The sequence below is a fragment of the Elgaria multicarinata genome, chromosome 1, assembly GCF_023053635.1.
Source record: "Elgaria multicarinata webbii isolate HBS135686 ecotype San Diego chromosome 1, rElgMul1.1.pri, whole genome shotgun sequence".
Classification (NCBI taxonomy): domain Eukaryota; kingdom Metazoa; phylum Chordata; class Lepidosauria; order Squamata; family Anguidae; genus Elgaria; species Elgaria multicarinata.
Genome location: NC_086171.1, coordinates 65,551,119 through 65,573,317, shown reverse-complemented (window position 1 = coordinate 65,573,317; position 22,199 = coordinate 65,551,119). Strand labels below are relative to the sequence as shown.

At 42.6% G+C, this 22,199-nt stretch overlaps 1 protein-coding gene across 2 annotated transcripts in view; it reads left to right on the top strand.

The window, feature by feature from the left end:
• SUGCT (succinyl-CoA:glutarate-CoA transferase) overlaps positions 1-21,618 on the top strand; it is a 346,647-nt gene extending 325,029 nt beyond the window's left edge. For both annotated transcript variants that reach the window (XM_063129498.1, XM_063129489.1), the window contains one exon: positions 21,299-21,618. In XM_063129498.1, coding sequence (XP_062985568.1) covers positions 21,299-21,462 — 164 coding nt within the window. In that variant the 3' untranslated portion in view covers positions 21,463-21,618. The remainder of the gene's footprint in view (positions 1-21,298) is intronic.
• Positions 21,619-22,199: the final 581 nt, after the last annotated feature.

Sequence of the window (22,199 nt, the reverse complement as noted above, 5' to 3'; positions counted from 1 at the left end):
GCAAGTATCTCCTTCTGGCAGCAGCATTGCTAGGCAGCAGTTGGCCTAGGAAGGAGGAGCTTCACAAGTCACCTACCTGACTTGGGATTTCCAAGATAACCCCAGCAGTGTAGGAAGGACAACACCCTACAACAGTTCCTGTGTGGCTAAGATAACACCTCAAGGGGACCTTAGTCTTGCTAGAGCAGTTTTCTCCGGATTGGGGAAGGCTGTGCTAGAGTGTGAGAAAGAAACACACTGCTAATAACATTTTGGGCAGTATCCAATGCTGTCACGGCGCTAGCACTAATGACGTTCCGCTAGCATAAACCAACACGAGTGCAATATCTTTAGCGCTTTCGAGGCAAATGGAAAAAGCGGTGAATTGCCACCAAAGTTCAACGGCTGGCGAATTTCAGGGGCAAATCACTGTTTTTGTCCTTTGCACATTGATTTACACCAGCACAATGTCTTTAGTGCTAGCACTGTGCCAGCATTGGATAATTGTTTTCTATTTCCATTTTAATAGGAGAACAAAAATGGTCTCACCTTCTAATAGGGACTGGGCACAATCCAGCCACAACTGAGCACTTCAAACTCCCGTTGGTTTCAGTTGTCAACTTCAGCCTGTGCTTAAGACTCCTCTATGGAAATCTGTAAGGCTTACAGGACAATTATAAGCACTTTTAATCAGCAGTGTGTCCCCTAAGTCCAATAAGACTTATTTTCTTACATGTGTTTAGGACTGCAGCCCTATAATAGTACTTAGCTTCGGCTAGATTGTGTCTACTGGAAGCTTTTTCTTATCCACTGCAATTTAAGTAGATCTTCAGTACCTCAAACACACCAATATAAAGGCTTAATGACATTGATTAACTACACCATGAATCATATACAAGAAGATAATGAATCAATAAAATAATTAAATGGTCCTTGTTTTTCTTTATTTTTGTATGGGAATTCTGGAAATGTCACTATTATTCCCTCTATTTCTGAAGTTTAGGCTGGGAGCACTGTTGATTGTGTAGCCAAAATGGTACCACCCATAGACAAAAAGGAAGTATCAGCAGGTTAGGAGGGGGGAAAGCCTGTGGGGTGGGGGAGGACCCACCCAAACAGCCCAATCAGGACTGAGCATGCTCAGTGGCCACAGAATGATGGCTGACTTTTTGAGGGCAGGAGGGAAGGAAAAGGAGGGATGGAATAGAATGGCTGGAATCTTAAATAGGAGCTCTCTACAGTGCAGCATTTTGTTGGAAGTCCCACTTGTTATCTGTAGTGGGAGAAAGTCTATAGACCTTGGGGGCAATACATAACATCAGTGGAGGCTGGTGGCTGATGACTGTGGAGCGTTGAATCTGCTCCAGGTTTCAGTCAGCACCAGTTAAAACTCGAAAGAAGCTATCCAACGTGCTTGCTTGGATAGCTGCTTTAGAGTCCTGACTGGTCCTGACTGAAACCCGGAGTGGATTCACCTCCCCGCTGACCTCGGAGCCACCAGCCTCCAATGCTGAATGTTCAGCACCACTAAAAATCAGACCAGGCTTGATTTGCTTGAAGTGACAAAGAAATCTGCTTCAGAAATGGAAATAGGAACCAGATCTCCCACCACTCAGTCGTTCCCTGACTCTAATTACAGGTCGATGTAATTAGAAGAGTGCCCTATGAATCTCTTGTAAACATTTTGGGTTTTTTCCCTTCTTCTTCTTTTTCTTCTGCTGCATTAAAATGCATTTCCTCAAGAATGTCCAATATACAAGAAAGGCAATTCTTTTCTGATATATGAAACTCCTCACTAGTCATAAGATATTTGGGGCATTTGAGGAAAGAGGAAATTGCTAAGGATTAGCTTTATAGCACTCGAACATGTCTCTGAAATGCTACTCTGTAAAGATTGTCAAGTGAAGTCAATAAATAAATAAATAGTAAGAGAGAAACCCCAATGGGATTATGGAGTTCTGTATCCTGTAGTTTATTAAATTTGTCAGCTAAAGCAGTGAGGGATTAGGGCAGAGTATTTAATAATCTTAGGAAATCCTTGCGTGAAGCATCTATCTCTGGTCTTCATCTTAAAACGTGCCGTGGACATATTTGGTAGGAAATGAAGACAATATACCTGAACTAGGAAGTCATCAGCTCACTATGTTTTTTTCAGAATAATGTAACAAACCCAGGGATGTTGCTCACTCTAATGTGAATAGTTACATTTGACATTAAGAGCATAAGAACATAAGAAGAGCCATGCTGGATCAGACCAAGGGTGCCTCTAGTCCAGCACTCTGTTCACACAGTGGCCAACCAGCTGTCAATCAGGAACCCAAAAGCAGGACATGGGTGCAACAGTACCTTCCTGCCCATGTTCCCCAGCAGCTGGTGCCATTCCCCAGCAACTGGTACTATGAGAATGAGCGTAGCTCTCCCCACCCCCACCAGCTTGCTTGCATACATCCTTCTACTCTTCTTCTGGTGTAGCCACGGGAAGGAGCTTGGGCATTTTCACTTCCATGTTTAATTAATTCTAGCTTGCCATGTTGTCTGAACTATGTCTAATTCAACCATGGTTGGTGGAAACAAGGCAACTTCAAACCAAAATCTATGAAGCTGGCTTGGGTTATGTAACCATAGTTAATATTAACCATAGTTTAGGGTTTAGGTGACACACTAAACTACAGTTAATCTAAAACAGAAGCAGCAACTTTCTATCACCTCACGGTTGTACCAGGGGAATAGGGGCAGGGGGCAGGTAGACAAAGGTTATTTTTGTAAGACTAGGCCATGGTTTAGCATTAAAATGGGCTAGTAAATGTCATGCTTATGACCTTCTCCTGCAGCACAGAAGGTTGTATGAAATGGGTCATTGTCCTGGCCGAGCATGGCAATACTGTTGTTAAATTGCAAATGTGAGAATTCCTGTGCTAAGCCAAAAGAATGTCCCTTGGATAATTGAACATACTGAGCAAGCTAGAAAATATAGCGATTAATACCATTACTATTATGACAGGCATTCTCTCTACTTTCATGTCCTCATGTCCAAGTGAAGAAAATGTCATCTATTAATTATAATAAGAATGCCATAAATAGTGTGAAAACAAATTCCATAGGTGTGAAAACTCTCTGATTTCATGACAGCTATTCAAAATGCTTTTTTAAAGTAATGTTTTCCATTTCTTGATGGAAATCTGCTTTTACTTTTGTGTGTGGTCAGCCTTCAAAGCATCTACATAAAAACATGCTTTAGAAATTAAGCTGGCTTTGCATCTTCCAGCTTGAGTTCAGACTATTCTTGACACTTCTAAGGGTCATTTGCTTTTTGCCAGGCCTACTCATACTTGCTTTAAAGCATGCACATTACAGTACATGATGTAAAGTACAATATGTTTATTATTTATTTATTCTTTCATCTATCCATAGCGTTTTTGTCTTGCTCCTCAACCAAAAAAGGCTCCCAGAGTAGCTTACAGCCAATCAGCAAATAAGACCATAGATTTACAGTTTAAAAAGACAGGACATACAACGGAAAAGGGATGTGGTGGGAAAAGGTTAAAATTATAAATAGGTGCGAAGAGGTCACAAAAAACAGTGAACAGGGGGAAAAGTAAATAAATAATTTAAAAAAGGATGTCCCTGGACACCCTCCAGCCTGGCTCCTTCCCTCTGCTGACCCTTGCCACTCGTGGGGAGAAAGGAAGAAGTTGGGATGGGCGCCCACACCGCCTGTGGTCCTCAAGAAAGATAGTCCCAGGATCATGGGGAAAACCAGGAAATAAGTGATCCCAGAAATCCCAGGGAAATGGAGGGATCATCCCTTTTTGCTCCCAGGATCCCCTGTGCATCATGTGAATGCACAGGGATGATCCTGGGACAATCCCGGGGAAAAGGCATGGTGTAGACATGCCCATAGTCATCCTTCAGATTTCACATATCTCCAAATTTTGCGATGTAGTTCTCAACTCAAAGAATGTACCAAAATGCATTAAACACATGAGTTAGGATAATAAACATTTAGAAATGTATGTTTTGTGATGAAATACATTTAGAAATACCTATGTTGTAGTTGGGGGGTATTCAGACATTTATATTATGCCAATTTTAAAATAACAACACAAACCACAGATTAATACAGAGACAAAACCAACTAATGAAATTGACACGGACCAGAAAAAGACTGACATGGACCAGAAATTAGGAACTGATACCTAATAGGAAGAAATGCCCTTTTTGTATTGCCAGTAATTCGGGATGAACATGATAGCTCTCTTGTGATTCTTAGAGCAAAAATTATGTATTATATTAAATGTGTTATTACGTTTAAAGTGACTGGTTTTTAAATTAAAAATAGCTGTGGTGAGGCCTGAAATCAGGGCTAGAGCAGGATCATGCCATGTTCCTCACAAGAACCACGCCTTCCTCCCTGCAGTTGGTATTTTGTGGAATTAGACCAGATTATTGAATTTTTAGCTGCCTTTCCCAATTCTACTATAGTTGTCCCTGGAGACTAGGAAACTCCATTGTTTAACAAGTTCCTGTTTTGATTTTTATAGTCTCTGGTTGCTGTTTTCTTATGAATGCCATGTAATTTTATTAAGTGATTTGTTGATCTATATTGTTTTTATTAATATTTTACTGCATGCTGCTTTGAGAGCCGCTGAGTGATATAAACACCATAATAATAAAAAATATGTAAAAAAAAAAATAGCAACAATGTCACACAAAAAACTGGATCCTGAACGAATCCTGCCTGCTGTAGAACCAATCCTGAACTAATCTATCGCACCAACGTTGTTGTTTTTCAAACACACGCACATTAAATGCAATAGTGCATTGATTGTAATGTGTAGTTTGGCCTTTTTGTTAGTTCTGCTCTGTCTGTTGGAGAATGCATCCCATCATTAAAACTCCCAGCCATTTTGACCCTTCAGTGCTGTTTTACATGATCCCTTCTTAGGGTTTTGTTTAATTGGTGCTGACAATTCGGTTAGCTGTGATAACGGCTTTCATTCCCTTGTTTTTCTGTCGGGTGCTGATTATGCCACTGAACTGTTGCATCTCTAAAGCCACAAGAAGGATGAAGAATATGGTGTGTCTCCTTCTCTTTTTATTAAAATGGTATTTTTAAAAAATAGTACATTAAATGAGGACCAAGCTCCAAGAATAGAATCTTCCAAGTAGATTTAAATAGATTGTAGCAAACTATCCCACCATTAGCATTTTTCTGGTGCGGGGTGGGGTGGGGGATAGCAATGTGGATTTTTAAGGAAAAAGAAACAACAGCAGATGGTTTAAAAATTAATTTTCAAATGAACACAATCTGCAACAGGTACATATATATGAGGTGAAGTAATTCTTGGCATTCTTTGATGGATACAGTATCTGAAAAGTTTGGGGGAATGCATCTGAATCCAGCAACACAACCCAGTGTTTTATTTTATGATATTTTCCCCTGCAAGTGGATGAACAAGCTTTACAAACATGCCCTCCACCTGTAAGATCCCGTTATATGGCAGGTAACCAGGGAATAGTCAGTGCATTAAAATGAAATCTGCACATTGAATCTGGCAGAAAACAGCTGGTGTAGAAATCAGCCTGAGAATCAGAGCAACCTGGGAAAGGCATTCAAGTTCACATTAAACATTTTTTGCATGCTCACTGGGTAGACTCTGAACTGTGCACATTTTTATATAGCTGAATCTGAAGGGGGCGTTCCCTGCAAGCAGGCAGCAATGCTCAAATGAGATGTTCAGTGGAAAGATGATTGCAAAGGGGGCCGGGAGAGTGACTGCTTGTCAACACCAGCTCCTCATTTTCTTTGGTTGGAAAGTGTCGTTCATCCAGCCCTAGTGAGGATTTGGAGGAAGCAGTTCTGGTAGAGCTCAGGAGTGGATCGTGAGAGCAGGAGACCCAGTGGGCATAGACTACTTCTCCAATGTGGAATCAGGAACAGAGAGGATCCTTCAGTACCCTGGACAGGTCCCAGGGAGCAAACCACTTGTGCCTATGTGCACCTGGAGTTCACGTAATTCTTCCTCTCTGGGCCTGACTGCACCTCCCAGACCCTGTCCCTTTGTTACACAATGGAGAGTCGTAAAGGGGAGCTCTGTGGGCTGAAGGCTGGGACCTTTCTGCTGTCTCTTGATTGCCTGTGTTGGCAAGCAGACTCAAGAGGATGAGATCAGATTTGTCTATTCATCGATATAGTTGTCAGGTCATCACAAAACAAATGTTTAACCAAAGGCACTCAAGATCAATAATGTTCACACAAACCCGGGTCATATAGAATAAACGTAACATTCTGGATCTCTGCCTAGAATGAGTAAAAAGCACACCAACCTGAATAAAATTATATGAAATCACTCTATGAAAATATATAAAGTCACTCATTCAGAGGCTCTTGTGTCCTTCATAGGGTGGAGATGTGCATTCTCCTGGTATCTGATCCAGGGGCTATGGAGGCACTGGGGCGTCTGCTTCAGGCATTTCTGGCTTGGCAAGTCCCCGGTTGGCTCAATATTAAAAGTCTTGATGGAATGCCTTGTAGGTGTATGCTACTGATCCATCTTGAGACTTCTTCTAGCTAGCCCCTCTCCCTCCGATTCAATGTCCAGGTCACAACTGGTAATCCAATCACATTATTGCAGATTTTTCCACATGCCCCAGCTGCTTCTGAGCTGTGACAGGGCTGGGCTCAAGATTTTGCTGCATGCTGCCTTCAGACAGGAGGAGACCATTGTTGGCCCCTTTAATCAGTGAGTGGTGGACAGGCTGGGACGTGCATATTGGGGGTGCATCCTGGAATTGTCTGCCGTTTACACTAAGGGGAAAGGAAACACCCTCTTGTACCTTTGAAGGTTTCCTCAGGATTTCTTGGTGACACCCCTGTTGACCTCAAGCCTCCAATGTCTACCCACTTTGATGTCCACCATTATCCAGGAACATATTCATGAGGGGAACAGTTAACACGGGACCTGGTGCATCCACACACATCATTGCAGCTAACCCTTCCAGATATTCCTGCATGCCAGATATTCCTGCATTGAGCAGGGGGTTGGACTCGATGGCCTGGTAGGCCCCTTCCAACTCTATTTATTTATTTATTACATTTCTATACCGCCCAGTAGCCGGAGCTCTCTACTATTCTATACAGTTGCAGTAGGTTCAGAATATGCTTCCATGCCTGCAGAAATTAGTCAGAAGGGCATGGCTCTATCAGTTCTCCATTGGAATCTACATCAGGATCTATCAGACAAAGAGGTTTTTGGACATCTGATCTAGCATTTGGTGCGGGGGTACATGACCTTTTTCAGCTTGAGAGCCAATTTTGGAGAAAGTTTCAGGACCCCTGTTCCACTTGTGGGCAGGGCAACAGAGGAAAGGACCAAAGGCAAAAGGGGTAGGGACAAAAAATATCAGCACAGTTTCGCTCAATCATCATGCAGTAGCTGTAAAACATATTATGCATCTGGAAAGGTAAAACTTTAGGTAATAAAATAAAATTTTATTTATTTATTTATATATTGCATTTCTATACCACCCAATAGCTGACGCTCTCTGGGCGGTTCACAAAATGTAAGTACAATATTAAAATAAAATAACATGGCATCCATGGTGGCTACTGAGTGTCAAAGGAGTCAAATTAGCTTGCAAACAAGCTAATTTTGACCCTTTGGGTGCTCTATAGCCACTAAGGATGTCTTTTTTAAATTCTGTTTCTTTTTTTCCTTTCCTTTTTTTTTTTTTTTTTTTTTACAGAATTTGGGTGCCAGTGATGGGACATAGTGGGGAACAGTGAATCAGATAGAGCAACCAATTTTTCATTGATCACTACACCTATGGGTTGCCTTTGAAATGTATAGGAATTAATTATGGGTGGAGACCCACACATTACAGGAGACGCAACATTACCATAAAAAAATGGCAGCCCTCTGCCAAATGGCTTCCATTATGTGAAGCCTGCATTGCCATGTGATCACAGTGACCCTTTCCCAGCCCTCACTCTCCAACATTGGCTTCCACTGGCAGAACCTGAAACCACTCATGTCATGATATCATGACACCTCACTACACATTTTTTTAGCGGGTGGGGGAGAACTTGACCCTGACAGCCTCTATTCAGGTCTCGTAATTCCATCGTGTTCACACACCATAAGGGCCTTTTCTTTAAGCCATGAAATATTTGATGTCTATAGTGGATTCCAACCATTTTATGGTAATTTATATAGAAACAAAAGCCTAAATTCAACTATCATGGCAAAAGGAAGATGCATTAGCGGGTAGATTGAAGGCAGCGCAGTGGGGGGAAACACACACACACACACACACACACACACACACACACACACATTCTGGAAAGAAAGAAAGAAAGAAAGAAAGACCAGTCAAATGTGAAACCCACAAGTGCAAGTGGCAAAGGATCAAAGGTGATGGGGTGTGTGGGAGGAAGGTGCTGCTGATGCTCCCAGACGGTCGATGATGGAAAAATGCTATTTAAACCAAGCACCTGCTGCTTATGATTAGAACTTCAAAATTGCGAACCCAAGTAAGTTAAAGCACTTTGCTCGATGGTTAAAGGGAATAAAAGAAGGAACTAGTCCAAAGCATCAGGAGGTGGAAAAAGTCAAGGAGAATGGGGAATTGCTTTAATGAAACTGATCTGTGCACATTGGAGAGATGGAATATTGCTTATGCATGGCTGGTTCCAATCTGATTCTAATTTATCCTCTCAAGCTTTTTTGTTGTCTTCTTGGATGCAAAGTCCTCTCTCTCTCTCTCTCTCTCTCTCTCTCTTTGATAGAGGGGTGGGGGGAGAAGCAAAAGGGGGCTTGGATAAATTCCTAGCCTTATACTTCATTCCTCTTCTTGGGTGTGTCCGGTTCTTGCGTTTCACTTCCTCAATCTTCCTGAAGCCTTTATGGGCAAAGGAAGACAACTGCCACCTTCTTTGCCCTGCTAGAGACCAGCAAATGCTTACAGCCACAAAGGCGGAAGGACGCATGCAGGGCCCTCGGCTTGGCTCGCCCACGCAACCCCGTGCAACCCGAACTACCGGCTGCCTGGCTTAAGAGTGTCCCATCTTGCTTTGATATTCTCCAGCTCCGATGAGCTGAATATCACATGACAGGGATTGGCAACAGAGCCTGGAAAGCCAGTGCAATTACTTGCCCTTCAGACCGGGTTGGCATTGATCAAATTGTCAGTTTGTAAATTCGCCGGAATGGGGTCCAAACGTGGAATTTGCCCTGCCTTTGCTCCTGCCCGAATCCTAATGCGGAGTGTTTTTCTAACAATTTTAAATTAAAATGAAACAGATGATTGCATGGAATGGGAGGCAGCAGAAGAATTACAGCAGCCTGACAGATGAGCAGTCCGGTCCTAGGATGGCCCTCCAGCTGTCGCAGCTGCAAAGAGAGGATTGTACCAAGGAACTAAGCTGGCATTTGGTGCCAGGCAACTGGGACGTAGATTATTATTATTTATTATTTATTTATATAGCACCATCGATGTACATGGTGCTGTACAGATAACACAGTAAATAGCAAGACCCTGCCGCATAGGCTTACAATCTAATAAAGTTGTAGTAAACAATAAGAAGGGAAGGAGAATGCAAACAGGCACAGGGAAGTGTAAACAGGCACCGGGAAGGGTGAAGCTAACAGTATAGAGTCAGAACAAACTCAAAGTTTAAAAGCTATAGGGAAAAGAAAAGTTTTTAGCTGTGTTTTAAAAGCTGTGATTGAGTTGGTAGTTCTCAGGTGTTCTGGAAGAGCATTCCAGGCATGAGGGGCAGCAGAGGAAAATGGACGAAGCCGAGCAAGGGAAGTAGAGACCCTTGGGCAGGCAAGAAGCATGGCATCAGAGGAGCGAAGAGCACGAGCGGGGCAATAGTGTGAGATGAGAGAGGAGAGATAGGCAGGAGCTAGACCGTGAAAAGCTTTGAAGGTCAACAGGAGAAGTTTATATTGGATTCTGGAATGAATTGGGAGCCAATGAAGAGATTTCAGAAGCGGAGTGACATGGTCAGAGCGGCGGGCCAGGAAGATGATCTTAGCAGCAGAGTGGTGGACAGAGACCAGCGGACTGATGTGAGATGAGGGGAGGCCAGAGAGGAGGAGGTTGCAGTAGTCCAACCGAGAGATAACCAGTGCGTGAACGAGAGTCTTGGCAGAAGAGACAGACAAAAATGGTCGAATCCTGGCAATATTATACAGGAAGAAACGACAAGATTTAGCTACTGCCTCGATATGAGGAATAAAGGAGAGCGAGGAATCAAATATAAAGCCAAGGCTACGAGTTTCCTTGACCGGAGTAAGCGTGACATCGTTGACAGTGAGAGAGAATGAGAGATGAGGAGAAGGTTTAGGAGGAAAAACAAGCAGTTCAGTTTTTGCCATATTGAGTTTCAAACGGCGATGAAGCAGCCAGGCTGAGATATCTGAAAGACATGCTGAGATACGATCGTGGACATCAGGAGAAAGTTCCGGAGATGAGAGGTATAGTTGTGTGTCATCGGCATACAGGTGATATTGGAGGCCATGAGATTGAATAAGTTTACCCAAGGGCAGCATGTATAGAGAAAACAGCAGCGGGCCAAGCACCGAGCCTTGCGGAACCCCTACTGAAAGGGGAAAGGAGGAGGACGAGCTGCCGTTAGCCGACACGCTGAAAGAGCGACCCTCTAGATAGGAGGCGAACCAGTTATAGACAGAGCCACAGAGTCCAAGGTCATGGAGGGAATCTAAGAGAAGATCGTGATCAACCGTGTCAAAGGCTGCAGTTAGATCAAGGAGAATAAGGACGGAATAATGGCCCTTAGACTTGGCAGTGAGAAGATCATTGGTGATCTTGGTAAGGGCTGTTTCAGTGGAATGCAAAGGACGGAATCCAGATTGAAAGGGATCCAGAGCAGAGTTACTAGAGAGAAAGTCAAGACAGCGAGAGTAGACCACACGTTCCAGAATCTTTGAGACAAGGGGCAACAGAGAGACAGGTCGGTAGTTAGACAGAGAAAGTCGATCAAGAGTGGGTTTTTTGAGAATGGGAGAGACAGTAGCATGTTTAAAAGCAGAGGGAAATGATGCACCACCGTGCAACTTGCCATTTACATGTCTACCCTCCATCTATTCCCACATGATCTACAGGGCATTTTCTGGTGCTGTGGTATCTTGCCTGTTTTCCCAACTTCTGAGGAAATGCATAAGGAGATGTTACAGCTGCCCCCAGGAGTTTTTGTTTGAGTTGCTCTGTCTTACTGTTTTGGCTGCCACCATATCTGCTCTGTACCACTTCATACAGCATGAAGTCAGACCTAGGTTAGCGTCATAGCATGTGGGAGCTCCAGCACATGATTTCATGATGTGTAAAAACAGCAAACATGGCACTGAAGTGGTAACTCAGCCAGGTAGGTGGTGGATGTTTTTGAGTTACCTCCTGAGGCTAGAAGCTCAACACCCACTCATTATTGTCCCACTATGTTTGCGTATTGCCAATGGTGCAGCAAGACCTGGATCTTGGGATCAAAATCCTGACCCCAGAGTTAAAGCTGCAGGAGCCCTGCCCCCTTTTGAATCTGGTCATGCTAGGCAGGGCTCTTGCAGCTTTAACTGTTATGATGAAGAGGGAATGTCAACATACACCCTAATGTTGTGTGTATATAAGAAAAGAATGCAGATGGCATTCCAGAGTTTTTCCATTATCTGGTTTTTGGTGGGGTTTTTTAAAGATGTTTTTATTGGTTTTCCAAGAAATTTCAAGTAATCTGTGAAAATGATATTGGTGTGAATCTTCAGGCAAAGACCCACCTCATACACTGAAAGTACAGAAGGCTAGATGAGAAAATGCACTTAAAAAAAAAAAAGGTCTTCTAGTATTTGCTAACACCTAAAAACCAATTTATTGGAAAGAGGAATGAAAGCATGACTTGAAAATAATTGTACGTGCCCATTGGATTTCTGAAGAAAGCCCTCTTCATCACGGGAGAAATTAAGGCTGCAGTCCTTTGCCTTGGAATAAGGGCCATTGAACTCAGTTGGATGTGTTTCTGAGAAGACATACATAGGATTGCATGTGAGAGAATTGGAAGCCTTCCTCAACCTGGTGCCTTCCAGATGTGTTGGACTGCAACTCCCATCATCCCCAGCCAGCCAGAATGACTAAAGCTGCATGGGGCCTTTGATCACCCATGACTCCAAAGAAGAACCACGTGAGTTACTGGAATTCTGTGGTTCAGTTCTTCCACACCAGCACTACTGGAATCAAAGGGAGCCCAAGAAAGTCAGCCGAGGAACAGGAGAATCAATCAGGCTTGAGCTTGTCAAGGTTCTCTGAGTTCCACCTTGAAGGTCGTTCCTGTTCCCAAACGAGAGTTTTTGTTGTTGACGTTTGAATGAGATTTTGGTGCATGTTTCCAAAGCACACACCCACATGTGTATTTCCCCTCATTGACTAAAGTATGAAGATGCTTCCCCCCCCTTTCCGAAATGCACAGATTTCCAGTGTGCATTAGTCTCATCAATGTATTTTGGGAACACCGTCACAAATTCAGGAATATGAGAGCTTTGCACCCCAAAAATGTGTTTGTGTGTGGGCAAGTCCTGATGTTCGATGAACTGAGCTGAAATTCTCATACATCCCTAATTCAGCCTATCTACATGGATGGTGGTAGTGGTCCCCATGTCCCTCCATTAGTACATGAATTGAGCCACAGGTAGAAATCTGAAGGCCTGGGGAGAAACCGGAAGGAAGCATGGGGGGGGGGGGAGTTTATTTTCAGGTGGATATTGAAAACCCATCTGTTTATGCAAGTCTTCCCTGTGTAGCGTAGCCTTCTATCTTATATTATTATTATTATTATTATTATTATTATTATTATTATTATTGGTGCTTTTTCTAGACAAACATGACGGGCTTTGCCAAGTCATGCTGTCTTTTACAGATCCAGGGATTTCCTGACAATTGAGCATGTTTTAAGTATGACTGCTTTCTGGATGTTGGTGTGGATGTATTTTGGTAGGCCCAGCTTTTGAAAGTTTTCCGTATAGTTTTTTGATGTGATACCAATGACTGATGTGACTAACAGAATAATTGTGACCTTTTCCTGTTGTTGCTGTATTATTATTATTATTATTATTATTATTATTATTATTATTATTATTATTATTTCTATACTGCCCCATAGCCGAGGCTCTCTGGGCAGTTTATAACAATTCATAAAAATACAAAATATAACATGATAAAAATTGGCTAAAAAATTTAACATAGAAAAATTAAAACAATGCAAACAGGTAAGAACAATTTAAATAAACAATGTTTTCCCTAGTAGACCTGTTCTAAAACAGGAGGCACATTCTATGTATTGCTCTTTATTTTTATGTTTTTATGATTCGTGTACACTACTTTGAAATTTTTATAGATGTTGATAAATACTCATAAATAAATAAATTAAAAAGGGGGATGCTCTTCTAGGGACTTCTTTGTTCTTGGGGAAAAAACAACCATCCCCACCCGTGTCCTTAAACCCCCCCTGTATTTTCTTGTCTGTCTCCCCCCCTCCCCGACCACGCTGTGTGTCTCTCTCTCTGTGTCTGTGTGCATGTTTCTGGAGTTTTGTATCTCCAGCCACAAGCATGCTTTCTGAGAATATCATTGATAAAAGCGGTGGGAAGAAGACCTGAATGTGATCTTTTGAATTGTGGCTTGAGTCACTGAAGAGTGTGAGCCAAGTAGTCTCTGGTTCAGATCTTGCATCAGCCATGAACCCACTCGGTGGTCTTAGGCAATCTACGCTCTCTCTCATCCTCAGTCACCCCATCTACAGTATGAGGATAATGCCATCCCAGCATATGGGGTTATTGTTAGGTGCTTTGATCTAGAGCATAATGTAGGTGCTAAGTATTAAGATCACAAATCAAAGTTTACACGGAAATATTTTGTATCCTGAGATGCAAGCCCCAAAACAATGCTTTGCTGTTGGGTCAGTTTACTCATCTAGCAATAAGCCTTCCTGTTGAGAAATCAAGTGATCACATGTGCATAGGAAATAGCCCTTATTTCTGTTTTGATGCAGAAAGCATGGTCTGTGCTATCCTTTATTTTCACAATGTGTGCCATGCAATTATTATTATTATTAATTTGTGTGATAGAGGTGTACTGGTACATAGTATGGCATCATTGGTTGGGAAGTATTCTACCACAATGCAGAGTGCTAGGTTTAGGAGTGGACAGAAGTCTAGTCCTGTTTCTGCATGATTCCCAAAACATGACTGTTCCATCCCATTTTCTTGGTGTTTGGGAAAGGAATGGTCTGTGTTGCTGCTTTTGCCTTTGTTCTTTTTCATATCAGAAATCCGCCATAAAAACTCCTGGACTGTTTCGTCTTTTTAAAAAGAAATAGCTCTTTAATCCTCTTGGGACTTAATGTAGCAAAACGATGCTTCTACTGTCTTATCTGTCTTTTATATCTTAGGTTTTAATGTGTTCTGAAGTCCTAACTTTACGGCTTTGTTTGGCGCCTGGGATGTTATGGCAGAGAGACGCCAAATAAACAAAATTTATGATGATGATGATGTGGCGTTCAAGTACTAGGGAAGACTCAGAGACAAGCTGGTACTATAAGTATAACTGATAGGGACGTTTATCTGAAGCCCCGTGAAACCTTGGAGCGTATATCTTAGCAGCTTGCTAAAGAAGTCAAAACACAAGTAGTGATGTGTAGGACTTCACATGTAAATTGAATGGACATAAATTTCTTTCTCCAGAAAACGATAATAATATTCCAAATACTTTATACAAAGTTAGTTTGTCAAGATATAGTCTCGTGAATAGATTAAGTGTTTGTCCTTTATGCCTCCTTGTGTATTAGATGCATGGGGCATGTGGTATCAGGGGAGACTTGGGCAGAGCTTATACCATGGATGTTCGCTTCTTGGAATAGATCAGGCGTGTACTTACCATGCCTGCCCAAACCCTATTTACTTTCCCACATACGCTACCAATGGCTTGTAGAGTTCGGACTGTATTTTTCTCTCTGTCCATAAGAGCCTGCATACTCATAACTCCATAGCCTGAGGGCCACCATATCTTGGGCCATGTCTACAACATGCAGTTGTCCCAGGATCAGCTCAGGAGCATCCCTGTGCATCCATATGATGCACAGGGGTCCTGGGGGCAACCAGGGATGGGCAGAGACTTTCTGTAGGATAACCAAGACCTCAGTTTTCTTGATTTCTCCTGTGGTCTCAGGAAGATCCTGAGCTCTGTGAGGGCATGGATGCCTGTCCCGGCTTCTTCCTGCCTCCTCCAGCTTTCAAAACGGTCATGGAGCTGTTCGGGGAGGCTCCATGCCCTTCAGGGGTGGGGGGCAGCAATTTTGCCATCCCTGGGATGGCGGTGGGTTTGGACGTGGAGATTTTCTTTTGGAAAAACTTATTTTTCCTGGATCAGGGGTGCCCAACTGGTTCCTCTTCTTAAAAAAAAAAAAAAAAATGGCGCCCGCGACGTCCGTCTTCACAGGACGTCACATGGCTGTATAAAAGCTGGGAGAGGATCATGGAAGCAGGTAAGTCCACGATCCTCCCCCCTCACTCCTGCTACACCCTTAGGTGTAGGTGAGTCCTTGGAGGGATCGAAAGGCTCAGAGATGTGCAGCAGGATCCTCAGGCAGTGGGACTCCTGGAAGTTGTACTGTGAATAGGAACAAAGGGAGGTTGAGCACCCGTGATGTGCTCCAGACAGATGAATTTGCATTGTCAATGTGGGTCACAGCCAAAAAATAAATAAAGGGGGAAGGCTTCTCTTTCATGAATCAAGGATTTTCAGGCAGATGCTGAAAATTCTTAGTGAGCCAATGTGATCATGCAATTTCTAAAGGAGGAGTCATGTCTGTCTGTTGCTGCAAGACAACCAAGGGTGCAATCCTATGCATGTTTAAACAGAAAAAAGTACTACAGTGCCCAGCATGCCCACAAAGTCATTTATTATGACATAGGCTTGTTCCAGGAAGTAGTCTCCATAGGCATCCCCGTGTACAATGGACTACAAAGTCATAATAAACGTGTCCCACTGATTTCAGTGGGGCTGAAGTGCTCATAGCACAGTCCTATGCATGTCTACTCGCACTTAAGTTTCACTGATTTTAATGGATATTACTCTCAGGTAAGTGTGCATATTGGATTGCAACCAGCCTAATTGGATTCACAAGGTCATGATGAGGATACAGTGCGATAAACCCAAAACGGTGTGTCAGTAGATATGAAAAGAAATAGTTTTGCCATTGTTATCCATTAACTGATAAATCCAGGTAGACAACTGCAGTGCATTGTACATGGGGCTGCTTATGGAGCCTTACTCAGAAACCACCATCATTTCCCAATGTGTCAGCTCAATGGCTGGCCAGAATTGGTCATTTGAAGCACATCTTGCCAATTTTAAACCAGTTTCCCTGGCTTTTTGTCTGTCTCTGAACACATGAACACAATTCAAAGTTCCATTTTTAACCTTCAGAGCTGCTCTTCTAACACCTAATTTCATGAGTTCGAAACACCAGAACAACAACAGCAAAATGCTCAGGCTGCTAACGATTTGTCAATTTGATGCCATTCGATGAACTATTTTTTTAGTGTGTGTTTTGTTGGCTTTATTTTATGTTATTTTTAAAATGTTGTTGTGTCATTGTTGTTTTAATTGAAGTTCTTGCATTTATTTATGTTTAAAAAATATAAGGCCGTGTGAGAGTGAGAAAAAGAGAGAGAAAGAGAGAGAGAGAGAGAGAGAGAGAGAGAGAGAGAGAGGAATGGTATTATTTTATGTATGTAAGTATTACATTTCTAGACTGCCTAATAGCCTATATATTCTCTACTTGTTGAAAAACTGCAATTCAAAGCTCTCGCTCTCTTTTTCTTTTCTGATGGTGGTCGTAATGAGCATGAATGACTACATTTATATACCTCCTTTTTTCCTGTTGCAAGGAACTCGGAGTGCTGGAGGAATCCATTCAGGAGGTGAAGTTAACCAAGCTTTCAGCAGCTCAGCCCCCACTGACTCCATCTTGCTATCCGTAAACTGGCATGACTTGACCTTTATCTTGCGGATCTGGTGGATTTGGGGTCCCCCCCCCCTAAAATTGTCATTTACGCAAATTTGCAGCCTGCATTTTATGCAAAATTAATCATATTAGAACTGCAATTTGCTCAACTTACAGCCAAAATTTGGGTGAATTATGCAAATTGCACCTGCAATTTATGTAAATGGTGGTTTAAGGGGGGAACGCAAGAAAGTTCCTAGATTTGGGGGGAAAGCCCATGGTTTGGCTCACAAATGCAAGTCAAGCCGGGGTCTCCGGGGAAATTGGGCAAGCCCCCCAAAAGGCTGGATTTCCCGGCGATGGCCATCCCTCCATGGAACCTGAAACAGTTTACACAATCCTCCTCCTCTTCTCCATTTTATCCAAACAATAACCCTGTGAGATAGGTTATGCAGACAGTGATTAGCCCAAAGAAACCAAGTGAGCTTCATGTCAGAGTAAGGGCTAGAACCCATGATGCTCAGTCCAACACTATAGCCACTGCACTGTACTCGCTCTATGATCCTATCTTGGCTTTTGCAGAGGCACCAGTACGATTGTGGACCTGTAGAACCTTCAGTTCATGGCCCTGCTGAACATCTGATCATTACTGATGATCACAACTAATATTCCAATCCAAATTGAGATTTCAAGGCTGGTTGTTAGAAGAGTGGTCTATTCAATTAAGATGTGAGCATGTTGTCTGTGGATAGAACTGCACACACACACACACACTTCCCCTCCTTGTCTTTTACCAAATCAGATTTATAATCTGTGTACAAAATGTCCTTCTGGAACTCCTGCTGGAAATAATGGAAACAGAGTCATAAACAGAAAAGCCGCAAAATTATTTCCACAGCCAGATAGCCAAGGCTGAATAGCTTTCTCAGTGGTCCTACTTCGGCAGATTCCTAGACTGATCTGAAGATTGTGTGGCAGCTGATAAAGAGATATGGAATTTGTATAATGTACATCAGTTTGGAATGCTCTGTGAGCAAATGTAGAAGAGGGATAAGAACCTTTCAGTAAGTGATCACCAAGGACTGTTTCTCATTTTACATTATAAACACATGCACAGGCACTCTTGTGATTTCATTCCTTTTCTGAACATAGATGAAAATGTCTGTTTGGAATGAGAAAACGCAACTAGTCTTGTGAGCATGAACTACAGAAGTGGCTCTATAATTTCATGGGTCTGGCTCAGAGCTAGTTCTGTTCATGGATCACTTGAACAAGACGCATTGTTTACCAGGAGGAAAGTGCTTTCTTCACAAGACTTCTTTGTGTATCCTACCAGAAGCAAACAGTGGCAGGTTCTCTATAACTGCTCCATGTTATATGCATTATTATTGGCATCAGCCAAGCAGCAGGCCTTGTGGCTGTTGGTGGCAATGTTTCATTGCTTCTGTGTTCATAGGACTGATCTAAATATTCATGTACACCCCTCAGTGTCTCATTACTCAACAACCCATAGCTGAATTTGTGAGCTACCTCTATTGAAAATTGCCTATTTTGATGGGGTGGTGGACATGGCTTTGTTCATGGTGTTTTGTCCTGTGATGGCTGTTTCACTCATGCATGTCACTGCAGAGGCCACCAGTGAGGGAGGAAGCAGCAGCCAGGCACCTCTCCACCGTGCCTGGGTCCAGCTCCAGCTGAGAGCTCCCTCCCTCCTGCTGTCAACTGTCTCTGCAGAGGCCACCAGTGAGGGAGGAAGCAGCAGCCAGGCACCTCTCCACCGTGCCTGGGTCCAGCTCCAGCTGAGAGCCCCCTCCCTCCTGCTACCAACTGTCACTGCAAAGGCCACCAGTGAGGGAGGAAGCAGCAGCCAGGCACCTCTCCACCGTGCCTGGGTTCAGCTCCAGCTGAGAGCCCCTCCCTCCTGCTACCAACTGTCTCTGCAGAGGCCACCAGTGAGGGAGGAAGCAGCAGCCAGGCACCTCTCCACCGTGCCTGGGTCCAGCTCCAGCTGAGAGCCCCCTCCCTCCTGCTACCAACTGTCACTGCAGAGGCCACCAGTGAGGGAGGAAGCAGCAGCCAGGCACCTCTCCACCGTGCCTGGGTCCAGCTCCAGCTGAGAGCCCCCTCCCTCCTGCTACCAACTGTCTCTGCAGAGGCCACCAGTGAGGGAGGAAGCAGCAGCCAGGCACCTCTCCACCGTGCCTGGGTCCAGCTCCAGCTGAGAGCCCCCTCCCTCCTGCTGTCAACTGTAATTGCTGAACTTCGCAACTAAGATTGTAGTGCCTGAATTTGCTTTCCTTTCCCCCCTCCTCCTCCTCCCTCCCAATCCCGTTTCCTTTTGTGTCATGTCTTTTAGATTGTAAGCCTGCGGGCAGGGACTGTCAAGAAATACTTTTGTAAGCTGCCGTGAGAGCCTTTTTTGGCTGAATGGCAGCATAAAAATCCTTAAATAAAAATAAATAAATAAATAAATAATGTCATCCCTTGAGAAACACGTGCACGTATCAACCCTTTTTTCCCCCTCATGAAATTTTATTTTATTTTGACATAAGGTTAACAAAATAAAGGCAATAAGAAGAAGAACGTACATAATAATTAATCACAACTGCTAAAGAAATAAAGGAATTCACTAATTATAAATCTTTGGTCCTTTCTACACCTACAGGTTATCCCAGGAAAATGGAGGGATCATCCCTGCCTGCTCCTGGGATCCCCTGTGTGGCATTTGGATGCACAGGAACAGTTCCGGGACGATCCCAGGATGTAGGGCTGGGGCAGACACGCCCTTAGTCTATACCTGATATTGTTTATGGGACATTTACAATTAAATGCCCTAAGTAGGAGCTCAATTCTGAATGAAAATTAATAAAATACAACTTCTACAACATATAAAAGGAGTGTGTGCAGGTATATGACATTTGTGTGTTTGGATATTAATAAGAAAACATATATAGGCAACTGTACTTAGTTGGAATTTTATCAAAAGTTTGAAGTGCCACAGCACAGGAAATGAATGGAAACCATGGTTTTATAATATCATACTTCACATTAGGATTCCTTGCTCATTGCACTTGCTAAGTAAGTTTATACATACTCATAGCCTCCCAGATTTTATCAGTCCACTGTGTCAGGCAGCTGAGGATAGGTTCATACAGGCACACTTTTCGGTGGATTGGTGTGTGTCTTTGTGAAGGGTTCGAAATCATTGTTTAATGGATATTCAATGGATCGTCAAGAACTGTTTGGTATGTTGTGATCTTACCTTGCGAATGGCTCAACAGATGCAAATTATTCAAATCCACCGAAGAGCCGGCTCATGTTGACTTCAGCATTCAAAAAGTGGCCAAAGCTAACTTGAATTGGAGTACTGAAAATAAAAAGGTGGCAAATTTTACCAACAGTTACAATGCATTCTCTCACCTACATGAACCAAAGACGTGATTGGCTAGGCGTGTCTCTTTATCCTTTTTGTAGTTCCATCTGGGAGGGAATAAAGAAGGATCCATAAGGAAAATTGCATGATGGTGTCAATGATGACGTTTGAGTGTAGAGGCTTAGAGGCTACTAGCAGCGGATGTAGAAACAGCTTGTGCATTTCCTCTGAGCAACTTTTCAGACATTTGGGGGCAGAGGCCCAGAATCAGAATTCTGCAGACTCTCTCTTTGCCTAGTCTCTTGCTGTAACAATGTCAGCCTCATTTGCCCCATGGGTTTGTTGCAAACATCAAATGGAGTGATTCAGGTGTGCTACTCTGAGCTCCTTGGAGGAAGGGCAGGATGCATGTGTGATTATTTGATGCATAAAATGACAGCTGTTTATAATGGTTGCAACACAGTTTCAGGAGTGTTCTCTCTTCAAAAGGAAAACCAAACTGTGTATTATTATTGATATTGGATAAAGACAATAGATGTGACAATAGAGATGTGCAGCCTCTAACTCAAGGGTAGATAACTTGGTGCCCTCCAGATGTTTTGGACTATAACTCCCGTACACCGCAGCCAGCATGCCCAATGGTCAGGGTTTGTGGGTGTTGTAGTCCAAAGTATTTATTTATTTACAATATTTATATACTACTCCCCATTCAAAATTTCAGAGCGGTGTACAAGATAAAATACAATAAAAACAGAATACAAACTCTCAATATCATTAGCAGGTTTTCTACTACAAGGAGGCATATGAATAAGCTACCATGGGTAATGTTTTGCAATGACTTCTGCTGTGTTTGTAATAACCTCTTCTTATATCATTGCAGGATAACACAAAATTAATCATGGCAATAATTGCCTTTCAATTTTATGTTTTGACAGGACCAGCTGTAAGGTACAGTCAGTTTGAAGTGTCCGAGCCAAAACCACCTCCTCTTGTTGGCCAGCACACGTTGGATGTCCTGAAGGGGACCTTGGGCTACAAGGATGACACCATACAGGAATTGCTGAGCTCTGGTGTGGTAGCTCAAAATGAACTCATATGAATGGATTTGGCTTTTATTTCTGAAGTGGGAAAGAAAAACTTCCTTGAAACCTACTAGGTTCTCTTTAATTTTCAGAACCTAATGATGGATATGTGATTAAGTTCTTCGTATTATGTTTATTAGCATCTAAAGCACACCCAACACCATAATATCAACCTGCAGATGTTTTAATTCCATGGGATCTCATTTTTAACACAGTTGTAATAATCCCAAATGTTAGCTTTCCATAAAGATACATTTAAAAAGAGGCAGATCATTGTAATGTTTGAATGCTATGGTTGCAGACCTACCGTTTAAAATAAATGGCCTTTTTAATAAGGACTTGTCTAATTCACATAATCGTTAGAGATGTAATGCTCCTAATGATTCTTTTATCCATATGTTTTGGCAATGCCCAATGGTTGTTTTCTTTTGGGAGGAGGTCATAATATGGATAAACTTTTTATTGGAACACTCTTTAACATTGAATGATATGCATGTCCTCCAAAACTATTTACCAGTTTCTTCAAAGCTTGGATTTTCCAAGCTTTTATGACAGCCAAAAGACTAGTATTACAACATTGGAAGGATAAATGTTCCCCTCCCATAATGCAAAGGATCAAAGACTTAACAACACTATCAACATTTAAATCGGTGGTATGTAGGCACCACTCACAACTGGATAAATATATGGATATTTGGTCTGCTTTTCTTGAAATTTATACATAAGCTTTCTCTTTTCCTTCTTTTTTTTTAGA